We start from the raw sequence: 15991 nt of genomic DNA, 5'->3' as shown, positions 1-15991 counted from the left end.
TAAAAGGAAGTATGCTTTCTACAATAGGGTAAAAACAGATGGTGGGAATTTCAAAAAAAAAAAAAATAAATAAATTTTATGGTGCAAATTTCACACCATTATACAATAATGGATGGAATATATAGAAATAATATAATATGTATTAAACAGGGACGGACGGACTATCTTGATAAATACATGACAAAGGACGGTATTTGAATATATAATTATGTAAAAAAATAATTAACACATATCATATATACATAATTTAAACACACCTGTTCACTACATTATTTTGATTTTCACTTTGAGCACTTAATGTTTAGCAAATTTAACAAAGTTTTTACTATCATTTATAAATATTCATGACATTTTTTATCTAATCATCCATTAAAATACTGATAAGCATCTAGATGACTCAGAGTATTTTTTTACATATCATGGTGTAACAGGTGCTTATTACATTTTATCAACAGATGTTTAACAGTGTTGACAAAAAGCTTTCTATGATCAATATCCCATTTTAAAAAACTGCCAAATTTGTTATTGGAATATAATTCAGGGGTTTTTGTGTTGGTTTTTTTTTTTGTTTTTTTTTCTTTTCTTCATTAAAATTTTGAACTACTATTTGATCCATTCACAGGATCTGTGTTTTTATTAACACAACTCCAGAGCAAAAAAAACCAACAAAATATATAAAATATTAACTTATCATTTAAATAAGTAACAAACAAAAAATATCATTAAAATATTAACTTATCATTTAAGGTAGTACAACCCTAATGGGCACTATAAGGAATTGTAAATTTGACAACATAGGACAGTTATATGCCTTAAATGTCACCTGTATGCAAAATTTAAACAAAATTTACCGTGTGGTTTATGAGTTATGGACATTTTTATGAACTAAAACTTTGCCATTAGAAGGGATTTTTTTCAGAAATGAGGAAACTCTAAATAATCTATAATATCATCATTATGAAAAATGTTTTCCTTTTGCTCATTGTTAAGAAATAAATAATGACATTTAGGTAACAAATTAAACAAGCAAAATGATTGTTTTTAAACGAAATGTTTTTAATATGTATAAAAATGTAACCCTACCCCACCCACTTTTAACACTAATTTGACCATTTCCCTATGTAAAAAGCCTTATTTAAAATATCCCTAAAATTTTTCCAAAATGAGGGGCTATGTTCAAAGTTTGCCTAAATTTTCTTTAATGTATATTGGTTGGTCTTGAAAAATATAAAATACTTTTACCGTTTAGTTTTTATTTTATTAAACTTTGAAAATATCTGGTATCATATTTGCTATTAAATTTGGCATTATTTAGTAAATAAATACCTACAATAATTATATAATTAAAATAAAACACTTTTTTCTTCCATAGGGGGTCTGAGAGATTAATAATAAAAAATGTTAAAAAGAAAAAAAAGAAAGAAAAAAAATTGCCCCCTCTGGGGTTTGAACCCACGCCCCCTCAGTTTCAATACACTTTACAGTGATTTTAGCCTATTTGAATACTCTTCAAAGTGGAGACAGTGCATTAGGGGTGTACTACCTTAAGTAAGTATAAAAAAATTAATAATTAAAAATAACATGGACAAATGTTTCATTAGATGCAAACACATGTTTATAAAGCAATCATAAACATCTAAAAATTAAAACCTAGCAAACTATAACAAAAACTTTAAATTAAAGCCTGCAAGCCGTCTATAAAGGAAAGCAAAATCCTAAGTTTCTAGAAACACTAAATTAAGTGAATCTTACAACTGAAAATAAATATGTATCTTAAAACTATTAACATACATGTAACAGTAAATTGTTCTTTATCATTAACATACACAATGAAGTCATTAAAAATTGATTGTTTTCTAAAATACTTAGTGCCATTGTGATTTCAATTTCAACTTCAAAAACAATTTAAACTACAATGCTGAAATGTCATGTGCACTTTGTGGGGGAGGGGGGGTTGTTGGGGTAAAACATGTATAAAGTTAACTCTTTTCGCCTTTTATGAGGCATAATGTAAAACACTTTCAAAATCAATGATAACCTTTGATTTTCCCATGATGCCCGAAGATGCCAAATTAATAAATCATACTATCAACCAGTGTCGAAGTTAAAATAAAAGAAATTTAAATATCAATTATTAGCCTTTGATATTTTGTTTTAATGATACTTCAGAATATTTTAAGATTCCAAGATTAATATGGCAATTCTTTGGTATTTCCGTGATAATTTTTCAACTTTTGAAATTTCATTTTCATTATATTTTCATAACATCAAAACAGGTAGTTTAATAAATATAATAACCAACCTAGTGTTTTTGATGTCTTGTTCCCCCCCCCCCCCCATAAAACTTTTAAATTTGTATTACTTTCATAACAGAGGGAGATTTATGATAATATTTCCCCGGTCTGTGGCAAACCCAGAAAATGGTGTATTCCTTTTATAAATAAAACAACCTTGAGCGTGCAGCTTATATGAAGCTGATATGACTAACCAAGTCAGACTGTTTTGTGACCATTTTCTTTAGTGTAAAGTGAGACTTTTCCAGACATTTCAATATTGTTTAGCACTTAATTCCATGACATTATGAATGTTACCAGTTTACAGAAAACGGCCGCTCTATTAGAAAAATTGATTCTTTTTCACTGACTAGGCACTGGAAATAATTCTGCCCGGGTGCTTTATGCTGCTATTGTTTCATTATAAGAACAGTAAATTTATAAGATAAAGAGGGGATTGTTTATCGGCTTGACTTGAAAATAATTGGTCTAGACAGATCAATTGTAGACTTGGCAATATTGAAAGTTACTATCAAATGAATGAAATCATTTCTTAAATTTTATGACACTCGTAGAGCTTTAGTTATTACAAAAAATAAATGTTTAATTGTAATTTTGTCTGAGAATGTTATATAACATATATATATATATATATCACAATACAGTCAAACCTTTCAGTAAACACCTTACATACTTTGGCCGCAAGTAGAGTTTTTATACATTTTAAATACATTTTTCAAATAGGAAAAATAAAAAAAAACTGGTTTAATTAGATAGCTTTCTATGTCTGTAAGTTTTATGGGGATTTCTCTTTAGTTTATAAACAGATATTTTGTCAGAACATTCATTGAATTAAAGATATACATCAAACTTAGTATAAATTCAAGATATACACAATGAAATATTTGGGTTTCACCTTTAAATAGCAATATACAATACTCTGTCTTTCTATAAATGAAATTCTTTATATTTTCTATCATAAAAGCTATATTAAAGTCTTGGCTAGACAACATTCTTTATATAGTTCCTTAACAAAGAAAACAACAGTAAGTTCACTTTTTGTCTGTAATGTCATATTGACTGGTTTTCAAGTTTTTTGCATATTTTGTAGATCACAATAAATATATATATAACTCTGTTCTTTGGATGTCCATTGGATCTGTTACTCTGATATACTTGGTCAGGCTCAGATCTTTTACTCTGAGATACTTGGTCGGGCTCGGAACATGTCCTGATAAGACGGTGGTGGAGCCGAGGCGATCGGGAACTGCAAAAAAACAAACAAAAACATGAATATAAATTGATACATAAGTTGGTTCTTATTATAATCCTATTTTCATAAAAATTGTCTTATATAATAAACTGTGGTCAGAGGAAATGCCCTATAAAGTGATCAACTTTTAATATTTTACAATTTTTATAACACTATACTTTAATTATAGAATGATGTTAATAAGAAACTGAAGCAATTTTTTCATCTTAAAAAAAAAGCAAGATCAGAATTCATATCCTCCAACAAATTATTTTTCTTTTCCTGAAATGATCATACATTATTAAAAAAAATAATTGTCGCATATTATGAATACCGGTATATAAGTTTATACATTAATCCCATAATTGCAAAAAATGAGAAAAATTAAATTTTTTCTATAACATCTGACAATCTTAATGGCTTTTAGAGACAAAATTAATACTGTATTTTTTTTTCTTCAATATCAAAACATTCTACTACACTAAGTATATTATATCTAAGAGTCACTACTTCATTTTTTTTATCATTTTTCTTCATTGTATGAATAAAAAGAATTTTATGTTTTCTACCATTACAAAAGAGAAATATTTATCAATAACAAAGAAATGGTAAAAAAGTAATATTACATGAGTAAGTCACCACATGAACATATAGATGTCCAAACTAACGTGTGTAGACAAGTAATCTGTTCATAGATATGGCGACCATATCAAGTGAGCTTTCAAAAAAAAACAAAAAACAATTGACAAGTTCTTTCTAGGAAATGTAATCCCTCAACTAATAAAAAAAGCTAAATCTTAGTCCAGACAAGAGATTGACCTTAGACATGGTCATACTTTTTTCTTGTTAAGTAAGCAAAAAATAGTTTCCTATTTCACATGTACCATCATAATAAATAACTCGCATCTGATGCCCAAGAATGACGCCATTATTTTCCCTGACATTTCTGATAAAGCAATGTCCAGGGGACAATTTTTTTCTTTCCAAACTCAGACATAATGATCTCCTTGGGAATGGAATTGGTCAGTCCAGACGCGTAAATTATATTCTACGGGAAATTGTCATTATTATTGACATCAGCAGACAGTAAAATTACCACTATCAAGTTAGTATGTTAGTATATCTACGAAAACTGGTTATAAACAACACTCCTTGTAGACGCGATAATGACCGTTAACTTAACTTAACAAACAGCAGTTTTTCACCCATTAATGTCTCTATTTAAGTGTGTGAGACATAACTATTTTGATTTACGCATTTGCAAATTATATATATATATATATTATATATATATATATAATATATATATAATATATATATATATATAATATATATATATAATCTAGCAATTTAAGGTATTCAGTCCAAGAAAAGCTTCTGTAATGTCAGTCAATTTTATCACTTTTTGTAATGTCAGTCAATTTTATCACTTTTTGTAATGTCAGTCAACAATTGTCACTTCTTGTAATGTCAGCCAACTTTATTACTTTTTGCAATGTCTGCCAACAATTGTCACTTCCTGTAATGTCAACCAACTTTGTTACTTTTTGTAATGTCAGCCAACAGTTGTCATTTCTTGTAATGTCAGCCAACTTTGTCACTTTGAATTGTCAACCAACTTTGTTACTTTTTGTAATGTCAGCCAACAATTGTCATTTCTTGTAATGTCAGCCAACTTTGTCACTTTGAATTGTCAACCAACTTTGTTACTTTTTGTAATGTCAGTCAACTGTGTCACTTTCTGTGATGTCAGCAAACTTTGTCACTTTTTGTAATGTCAGCAAACTTTGTTACTTCTTGTAATGTCAGCCAACTTTGTCACTTTTTGTGATGTCAGCCAACTTTGTTACTTTTTGTGATGTCAGCCAACTTTGTCACTTTGTAATGTCAGTCAACTTTCTTACTTTTTGTAATGTCAGCCAAGTTTGTCACTTTTTGTGATGTCAGCCAACTTTATCACTTTTTGTGATGTCAGCCAACTTTGTCACTTTTTGTAATGTCAGCCAACTTTGTCACTTTTTGTAATATCAGCCGACTTTGTCACTTTTTGTAATATCAGTCGACTTTGTCACATTCTGTGATATCAGTCAACTTTGTCACTTTTTGTTATGTCAGAAAACTATGTCACTTTGTAATGTCAGACAACTATGTCACTTTGTAATGTCAGCCAACTTTGTCACTTTGTAATGTCAGCCAACTTTGTCACTTTGTAATGTCAGACAACTTTATCACTTTGTAATGTCAGCCAACTTTGTCACTTTGTAATGTCAGCCAACTTTATCACTTTGTAATGTCAGCCAACTTTGTCACTTTGTAATGTCAGCCAACTTTGTCACTTTGCTATGTCAGCCAACAATGTCACTTTCTGTGATGTCAGCCAACTTTGTCACTTTGAGCAGGTTTCTAGGTCAAAGGGCAAAGTCTTACTTAGAAGTCATTGAAAAACACTTGTCCAAAGCAAAACTTCTACATGCATAGAGGAATTTCAATATAACTTGGTACAAATGTTAACCATTTTGAGGAGTATCGCATGCAAAATTTAGGTCCCTGTTGCCATAGTCAAGGTAACAAACAGGGGTCAAAGTTCAGATAAAAATATGAAAATATGTATTCGGACCATTTATTGAGGGAATGAAACACAAATTTTCATGATCATGACTACCATTGTGAAGCTCAGTATTGCACACAAAATCCAGGTCCCTGGTACCAAAGTCAAGGTCACAATGACAGGTCAAAGTTTGTGAACGGGTACAATTTAGTCATCACTGATGGATTGTAATACAAATTATAACTATTATGACTACAACTGTGACACATGTAATTTAGGTTAATATTTGCAAGGTCAAGGTCACTAGAGATGATAAAATATCCAGATATTGTCCTGATATTGCCCATAATGCCCACATCTCTGACAAAAATTGACATTGTTGCCCTTGTTTGAATATTCATTTTGAGATAAATTATAAGAAATATTAAAGCAGACAAGATTTTAACAGCAGCATGCAAAAGATTTAGGACTTAAAACATAGATATTTAATTGTGTTATATACAGAAATCACCCCCATTATCCTTAAGACATGTGAGATGAATAAACAAGAGGGCCATGATGGCCCTGGGGTCGCTCACCTGAACATAGGCCCCCAGGGCCGGGCCAGTTTAAACCAAAGGGCTTTTATTTGAACAAACTTGGAAATCACCCATTAAAAGATATTTCATGATGTTAAGTTTTTACTATACACAAATAATGAATAACAATGACTTTTGCCCCCTCCCCCTTCTCCCTGGCAGGGCCAATTTTGACCCAAGGGCTTTTATTTGAACAAACTTGGTAAACATCCATTAGAACATGTTTCATGCTAAATATCTTAGCTCTAGCTCTTTTGGTTCTTTAATAGAAGATTTTTAACTTTTTACTCTATGTATATAGGGAATATCAATAACCCCTGGGACAGGGCCAATTTTGACCCCAGGGCTTTTATTTGAACAAATTTGGTAGACACCCATTAGAATATGTTTCATGCTAAATATCTTAGCTCTAGCTCTTTGGGTTCTTTAAAAGAAATTTTTTAAAGTTTTTACTATATGCAAATAGGGAAAATCAATGACCCCCTGGGGCGGGGCCAATTTTGACCCCAGGGCTTTTATTTGAACAAACTTGGTAGACACCCATTAGAACATGTTTCATGCTTAATATCTTAGCTCTAGCTCTTTGGGTTCTTTAAGAGAAGATTTTTTTGAGTTTTTCTTACTATATGCACATAGGGAAAATCAATGACCCCCTGGGGCTGGGCCAATTTTGACCCCAGGGCTTTTATTTGAACAATCTTGGTAGACATCCATTAGAATATGTTTTATGCCAAATATCTAAGCTTTAGCTCTTTGGGTTTTTTTAGAAGAAGACTTTTTAAAGTTTTTACTATATGCATATAGGGAAAATCAATGACCCCCTGGGGCGGGGCCAATTTTGACCCAAGGGCTTTTATTTGAACAATCTTGGTAGACACTGATTAGAAGATGTTTCATGCTTAATATCTTAGTCTAGCTCTTTGGGTTCTTTAAAAGAAGATTTTTTTAAGTTTTTACTATATGCATATAGGAAAAATCAATGACCCCCTGGGGCGGGGCCAATTTTGACCCCAAGGGCTTTTATTTGAACAATCTTGGTAGACACTTATTAGAACATGTTTCATGCTTAATATCTTAGGTCTAGCTCTTTTGGTTCTTTAAAAGAAGATTTTTTTAAGTTTTTACTATATGCATATAGGGAAAATCAATGACCCCCTTGGGCAGGCCAATTTTGACCCCAGGGCTTTTATTTGAACAAACTTGGTAGACATCCATTAGAACATACTTCATGCCAAATATCTAAGCTCTAGCTCTTTGGGTTTTTTAGAAGAAGATTTTTTTAAGTTTTTACTATATGCATATAAGGAAAATCAATGACCCCCTGGGGCAGGGCCAATTTTGACCCAAGGGCTTTTATTTGAACAAACTTGGTAGACACTCATTAGAAGATGTTTCATGCTTAATATCTTAGGTCTAGCTCTTTGGGTTCTTTAAAAGAAGATTTTTTTAAGTTTTTACTATATGCATATAGGGAAAATCAATGACCCCCTGAGGCGGGGCCAATTTTGACCCCAGGGCTTTTATTTGAACAATCTTGGTAGACACCGATTAGAAGATGTCTCATGCTAAATATCTTAGTTCTAGCTCTTTGGGTTCTTTAAAAGAAATTTTTTTAAGTTTTTAGTATATGCATATAGGGAAAATCAATGACCCCAAGGGGCGGGGCCAATTTTGACCCCAGGGCTTTTATTTGAACAAACTTGGTAGACATCCATTAGAACATGTTTCATGCCAAATATCTAAGCTCTAGCTCTTTCGGTTTTTTAGAAGAAGATTTTTTAAGTTTTTACTATATGCATATAGGGAAAATCAATGACCCCCTGGGGCGGGGCCAATTTTGACCCAAGGGCTTTTATTTGAATAATCTTGGTAGACACTCATTAGAAGATGTTTCATGCTTAATATCTTAGCTCTAGCTCTTTGAGTTCTTTAAAAGAAGATTTTTTTAAGTTTTTACTATATGCATATAGGGAAAATCAATGACCCCCTGGGGCGGGGCCAATTTTGACCCCAGGGCTTTTATTTGAACAAACTTGGTAGACATCCATTAGAACATATTAAATGCCAAATATCTAAGCTCTAGCTCTTTGTTGTTTTTTTAGAAGAAGATTTTTTAAGTTTTTTACTATATGCATATAAGGAAAATCAATGACCCCCTGGGGCGGGGCCAATTTTGACCCAGGGCTTTTATTTGAACAATCTTGGTAGACACTCATTAGAAGATGTTTCATGCTTAATATCTTAGGTCTAGCTCTTTGGGTTCTTTAAAAGAAGATTTTTTTAAGTTTTACTATATGCATATAGGGAAAATCAATGACCCCCTGAGGCGGGGCCAATTTTGACCCCAGGCTTTTATTTGAACAATCTTGGTAGACACCGATTAGAAGATGTCTCATGCTAAATATCTTAGTTCTAGCTCTTTGGGTTCTTTAAAAGAAATTTTTTTAAGTTTTTAGTATATGCATATAGGGAAAATCAATGACCCCCAGGGGCAGGGCCAATTTTGACCCCAGGGCTTTTATTTGAACAAACTTGGTAGACATCCATTAGAACATGTTTCATGCCAAATATCTAAGCTCTAGCTCTTTCGGTTTTTTAGAAGAAGATTTTTTAAGTTTTTACTATATGCATATAGGGAAAATCAATGACCCCCTGGGGCGGGGCCAATTTTGACCCCAGGGCTTTTATTTGAATAATCTTGGTAGACACTCATTAGAAGATGTTTCATGCTTAATATCTTAGCTCTAGCTCTTTGAGTTCTTTAAAAGAAGATTTTTTTAAGTTTTTACTATATGCATATAGGGAAAATCAATGACCCCCTGGGGCGGGGCCAATTTTGACCCCAGGGATTTTATTTGAACAATCTTGGTAGACACTCACTAGAAGATGTTTCATGCCAAATATCTAAGCTCTAGCTCTTTGGGTTTTCTAGAAGAAGATGTTTAAAGTTTTTTCTTTTGGTTGCCATGGCAACCAGAGTTCTGCATGGAATGGAATTCTTTGAACAACTTTGTTAAGGCTTCACACAAGGAACATCCCTGTGAAGTTTCATTATGATCTGCCTTATGGTTTCAGAGGAGATGTCGTTTGAAAAGTGTGAACGGACAACGTACGATGTACGACGGACGACGGACGACGGACGAAGAGTGATCCTAATAGCTCACCCTGAGCATATGCTCAGGTGAGCTAAAAAGTAAAAAGTAAAATCTGTTCATTTGTTTTAATGATTGCAATGTTGCAAGGGGTTGCAATGTTAATTTGACATCATTTCGTTTCTTTTTCCTCCAATTTTTAGTTGTTAAATTGTTCTGGCAGTTGCTTATTTTGCCATATTGAGCAAATTTTATAGTGCAATTCTCATAGAATATTATTACAAGTTAATGCAATTTATGTGTCAGAATGACTTACCCTAAGGGCATTTTGGCGAGGGAAAAATATTTTATTAAAAAATTATTCTCCCCTTAATTGGTTGAACACTGGGATGTGAATTATTTCAAATACTTGTGACTGTGTCTAGACACACTTGATTAAAAAATTGTAATCAAGGAAAATATGTAGACATCATAAGATAAATCAAGCAAAGAAATGAAAGAGTGTTTGATTGTTATTCCACAAAAAGTGTGAAGTCATCAGGCATTTTTATAACTTCCATTAGAAGAGACATTTTCTCCAACAATGGCTTGGAATTGCTTTGATTATAAAAGATGAATCAGACAGAGAACATGTTCCTGATTTTAACAATGAGATGACCCAAAACTGCAATGTCATCATCAAGTCTAGAAGGAAACAACTGATTCTCAAGTTTTCACCCTACCCAGGCATATCAGAAGGATAAATTTGCATATATAGGGACCCAGTCTAGACATTTATATTACCATTCTGTTATTTCAAGAAAATTTAAAGATATAAAAATAAATCAAGCAGAAATAAAAATATTCTTGCTTTTGATAGCGTAATGTCATGAAAATTGCTATGTCATTTCACAGTAAATGATATAAAGTATATAGTATTATAGTATTAAATAAAGAGAACAACTTTAAAACTAGAGATGAAATGGCACAAAAAGTGCTAAGTCATCAATTTTAAACAATTTTTCTTCTATTGGTTGACAATAAGAAAGAAAAGTTAGTATGATGTTAGGTTTTCTGGAAATTGATCGGCCGTAATTGTACTTACATTGGGAGAATGTGCTGGTCATTTTGACATCATCTATAAGGATATTTCTGATCCTTAAGGATCATTCATCATGACATTAATATATCATTGTTGTGTTTGTGCTTTTTTTAGATTTAAATATTTGGCATTTTCTAGTCTGGTGGTTCCAATATTCCTACTTGAATAATGGTTAATCACCCCTGTTTTTTAACTTTGTCTTTTGACATCTTATCTGTGATTATGCAGGCTTCCTAACCTCTGATCCCCTTTTAAAATTCCATTTTGTTTAGTTCTGCCCATTGTTTACTTGTTTAGGGTACACGCTTTCTATTACTTGGGGACCATACGCTGCTTTTCATGGAATGGCTTAAGCCGGTGCTAGGGGGCGTGGCCGGTAGTTTGCACTTGACAGCTCCGTCCATGAACAGGCTAAACCAAACCCAGCCTGCAACATTTTCAAATTTGCCCTGTTGGGTTTTCTTTAGGGATTCTTATTTTTTCTATTAGATATCCATGGGGCATAATATTATGGTAACAAGTTTTTTTTTTCTCAATGGGGTACTTATATATTAACAGTTTTAAAGTTCTTTGACCAGTTTTATGACACAACATTAACAGTTTAAAGCTGATATAGAAAAATTATGTACATAAAATACTGCACGTTTGTAACATCATTTTTCATTGGATAATCATGACATTTATATAAATCATATACACAGCCAGCAATTTATAAAGAAATTTCCTTTAAAGCAAGTTTGCTGTATTACAAATTTATAATAAAATTCTTTACTGGTTTATATGGTCTTATATAAACGGTTGTTTGCAATATAATTCTTGCCTAGCGGCTCTAGTTAAATATATTTTTTAACTTGAACAATTCTTACGATAACAGGAAGTAGACATGTTTATATACTGTGAAAATTGTACATTGATGCCATACATTGCCATGTGGAGTATAATGAATTCTTTCATCTATAGAATAAGTGCATGATCTAGATGTATCAGTGTAACCAATAAGGGTGTAACAGTTCACCGGTATACTTATATATTACAATATGAAAAAATAAATTTTGTATCAAGGTACGATTTTCGGAAACCAGTATTTTATAAAAATCATAATTTTCAATAAATTGCCTTCTGATTTCGTACAAATTTCGCATAAAATCTTTAATTGGCAAATTTTATTGGTGCCAACGTAAGATAAAAATATCCGACAACTAGCAAACTTAAAAGTCATTAATTAAGTGGCTGCATAATTTACATAAGCTGCACAGATGTGAATGGTCACGCGAATAGTTTTGTTTATCAAATTGTGTGACACTTAACTTTCTATTTAATCCTTACATTTTTATTAAGTTTCTACAAAGAATATATACATATAATAATAATATATAATGTTACCCCATCTTTACATCAAAACATATACACGACAATATGTATTGCATTATATTGCAAAACGTTTCGGCAAAATGGCAATATATTGCAATACGGGTTTTGCCGTATTGTTTCACCCCTACTAACCAAGGGTTGTAAGGTTGACACTAAAATCAATAAAGGTCATTCAGATGTGACTTTAAAACCAAGGTGGCAATTTATTTGTGAATCATTTCTATAGACATTTAAAGAACCAATCAACTGTTGTTTAACTTCTGGTGTGGAAATGATAGACCTCTTTAGGACTTAAGGAATAATGCCACAAACTAGGTATTTTAAATAATGTTTGGACAAGTCTGATCAGCAAATGAAAAAATACTCTTACTTAACTGCTTTTTAGATGTTTATGACATAAAAGGGGTTGCTGGGGTGATGCAATATGAAGGAATCATCTTCTCTTGTCATAACTTCAATTATTATATCAAAGTAGTAGTAATTTTTATATATTAAGTTTTCCAAGAATAGATGAATGATGAGTCTGTTTAAAGATGATCTTCATTGGTCAATTTGAAAATCATAGTTCAAACTTAGCCAATCACATCATTGTTCTATAAATAGACTGGGTATACAGCAATGTTCATGTATTAGCCAATCACATCATTGTTCTATAAATAGACTGGGTATACAGCAATGTTCATGTATTAGCCAATCACATCATTGTTCTATAAATAGACTGGGTATACAGCAATGTTCATATATTAGCCAATCACATCATTGTTCTATAAATAGACTGGGTATACAGCAATGTTCATGTATTAGGTTTGTTATCATTTGTATAAATATTTCAATGGCTGAAAAAAATTTATGATAAAGCAGTGATTTTCTAAAAATATTTTTATATCATATTTATAATGGAAAGTAAAACATGTTGTTAATAGATATTCTATGTCATAGAACTAAGTCATTAAACCTTGAACTATCCATATAGGCCAAGGGAGATAAAATTATATATATGTATGTTATTATGGTATAATTTTAAGAGAAATTTTATTAAAATTCTGATTTTTGGAATATAAATGTCACGAGCGAATGCAATATAAAGTTAATACTCATAAAATAATCATTTCAAGTCTATAAAATCAGATATAACAAAACAAAAACTAAGTCAGTCTTTGTAATCTAATATTCCATTTTATAATGATGACAATATAATAAGGTTGGTGGACGAAAACAAATTAAATAGATGACAACCTTGTAAGATTCCCTGAATTTCATAATAAAGTTCGCCCTTGACATTTTCTCTTTACTTTTACACCCCTACAGATCTATAACGGTCATCCTCTGTTTAAAATGTGTGCCTTTCAATTTAATTTAAAGTGGGTGTCCATATCAAAATGCTTAATTTAGGCAATGGATGGTATAGGGCATGGTTAGACTGACCTGGTCCGATACAAAAAATTAATGACGATAACTGAGTTCATAAGATGCCGACCATTTTTTATGTGTCATATATAATCATTTCAACTATGGTACAAATGGGTACAAAAGCCAATTATGTTAAGTAAGTTCTAATAAATGTAAAAGTCATAGTTCCTGACATTTTAAATTTACTGGTGACCTTGACCATTTGGAAAAAAATGTTTACATTGACCTTTTGAAATTATAATAAGGTGCCATGCTTTTTGTGTTTTTTTTCACCATCAATATTCTTTTAAATCAAAAGTTGTTGCACTCAGTAACAAAGATTCATTTAACTAACAAACAGATGGACAAACAAACAAAACTGTTTGAAACACACATGGCAAAAGAAAATCTCTCAAAAACTCCTGCTCACTTTCAGAGAGCATCTGACTTGTAATTGGCAAAACTTTATTATTTCCTTGTATGTAATAAGAGAAATTATATAGCTGCTGGTAACATTTTTTTATCCATTGCTTACACCAAAATTCTAAATGAGTCAAATAAATCCTGTAATTCAAGAATTGTTGGTGGGGAAATTACCACCCGCATTCTGCTATTTTCTTCCATGTTTTAAACCTGGCTGCAACAAAAAGAATTTTTTTTTAATTATCTGGAAAGGTAATGATCATGTTTGTCAGTTCAAGCAAAAACTTGGCACACTGAATGGTTAATTACATTGTTCTGTTAGGATTAGACTGATACCATGGTATTTAAGAATTGCATGGATGATATGTGTTTAGAGTGATGAAAACACACTATGATGGTAAAATATGGCAGGGACAAGTGACATAGTGTGGTGTGGGCGGTAACACACGTAGCACTCCTTACTTGGTCAACCTCGTCAACATCCTCAGCGTTACCAATCAGGTGGGCGGAGCTATTCATACGGTTACGGGGGAGAGAAGGCTTTACTACTTTGGGCTGTTGACAATGAGATTAAAAATAAAAATGCCAAAAATAAGAATGCTCAGCCATTACAGTTTATGGCTTTTACAACAATACAAGAAATGTTTTTAGAATGTCCGCACTCAGACTCCAGTAGGTCTATAACTGTAAGCCAATAAAATCCAAATTGAAACCCAACCCTAAGACTTATGTTAGTAACTACTGAGATTTTACCTTAATGTTAAGAGAGAACAATCTAAAGTCTAGCCCAACATGAAAATGAAGGAGAATTCACTCAGGTTCCTATATTGTTCCAACAAAATAAGATACCAAAGCTAACTAAGATCATGCTTAAAGAGCAGTATATTAATTTTGCTGTCTGCATACTTGTAAATTCTGTAGAAATTGCCCAAAATGTTTATAACTTAATTTCACTGGTATATCTGTTTAATTTAAACAAACATTCTAGAATTATTAACTTGACAACAACATTGCATAAAAATTTATTATTTCTTAATGCAAGGGAGATTGTTTCAGCTTTTTATTTCTACTGGGACATAAATCATCTCTGGGACGGCTTCGGGACAGTCACCTGATTTCCGGGTCAGTCCCGGATGTCAATGATGTAATGGTACATAATTATAGAACTTTAAACAAAAAGGCCATAATTAATGGCCCTGGATCACTCACCTGAGATACAGTGCCAGAAAAGGTCCCAATTTTTATTTCTCAATTTCATAGTCGGTAATGAGATCACATTTGGTTTGACATTTTTACCCTCGCTGAATAATTTTTGAAATATTTGTAGATGTGTGTTACAAAAGCTTAATGACAATTATATAAATTCTTGGCATGGTTCTTTAAATAAAGAAGACTTAAATGTATTGTCTATATAAACTAAGTGAAGCTAAAAGAGGTGGCAATTTTGATCCCAGCGGCATGATCAATATAAAATTTGTACAGTACCACAAGGTGATGCTGCATGCCAAATATCTTAGCTCTGGACACTGTAGTTTCTGAGAAGAAGATTTTTAAAGATTTCACTTTTTATAGTCAATTTTTAGCTCCTGTGACCTACATATGCTTCAGACTGGAACCAATTACACATCTTAGAGGACCACCTTAGGATCATTCCTGTGAAGTTTGGTAAAATTCCATCAAGTGGTTTAGGAAGAGATGTTGTTCAAAGAAATTGTGGATAACAACAACAGACACACTGCAATCACTAAAACTCACCTCTGAGCACTTTTTGCTCAGGTGAGCTACAAATCAACAATTGACAGAAAAGAGAGAGGTTATTATGATCTATGACTACATGTATGTGCTAAATGATCTCTAAAAAAAATTATAAGTCTATAAATATTTTTTTTAAAAATACCAAAACTTTATTTAGTCTAGGTTGTGTTAAAAATTGTACTCCTATTTGTAAAAAGTACAACATTGTCACATTCCACTATATTTATAT

General features: G+C 31.8%; 1 protein-coding gene across 2 annotated transcripts in view; it reads right to left on the bottom strand.

Moving 5' to 3' along the window:
- Positions 1-1578: 1578 nt before the first annotated feature.
- Positions 1579-15991, bottom strand: part of LOC132753033 (transmembrane protein 145-like) — a gene marked incomplete at its 5' end in the record, with an annotated part of 45937 nt that continues 31524 nt past the window's right edge. The window contains 2 exon segments of one of the 2 annotated variants that reach the window (XM_060743446.1): positions 1579-3444; positions 3478-3540. In XM_060743446.1, the coding sequence (XP_060599429.1) occupies positions 3436-3444; positions 3478-3540 (72 nt within the window). 2 annotated transcript variants of the gene reach the window in all.

This window comes from Ruditapes philippinarum, unplaced genomic scaffold (assembly GCF_026571515.1).
Source record: "Ruditapes philippinarum isolate M1 unplaced genomic scaffold, ASM2657151v2 ctg566_1_1_1_1, whole genome shotgun sequence".
NCBI lineage: Eukaryota > Metazoa > Mollusca > Bivalvia > Venerida > Veneridae > Ruditapes > Ruditapes philippinarum.
The sequence above is the reverse complement of the archived record's forward strand: the minus strand, read 5'-3'. Positions and strand labels throughout refer to the sequence as shown.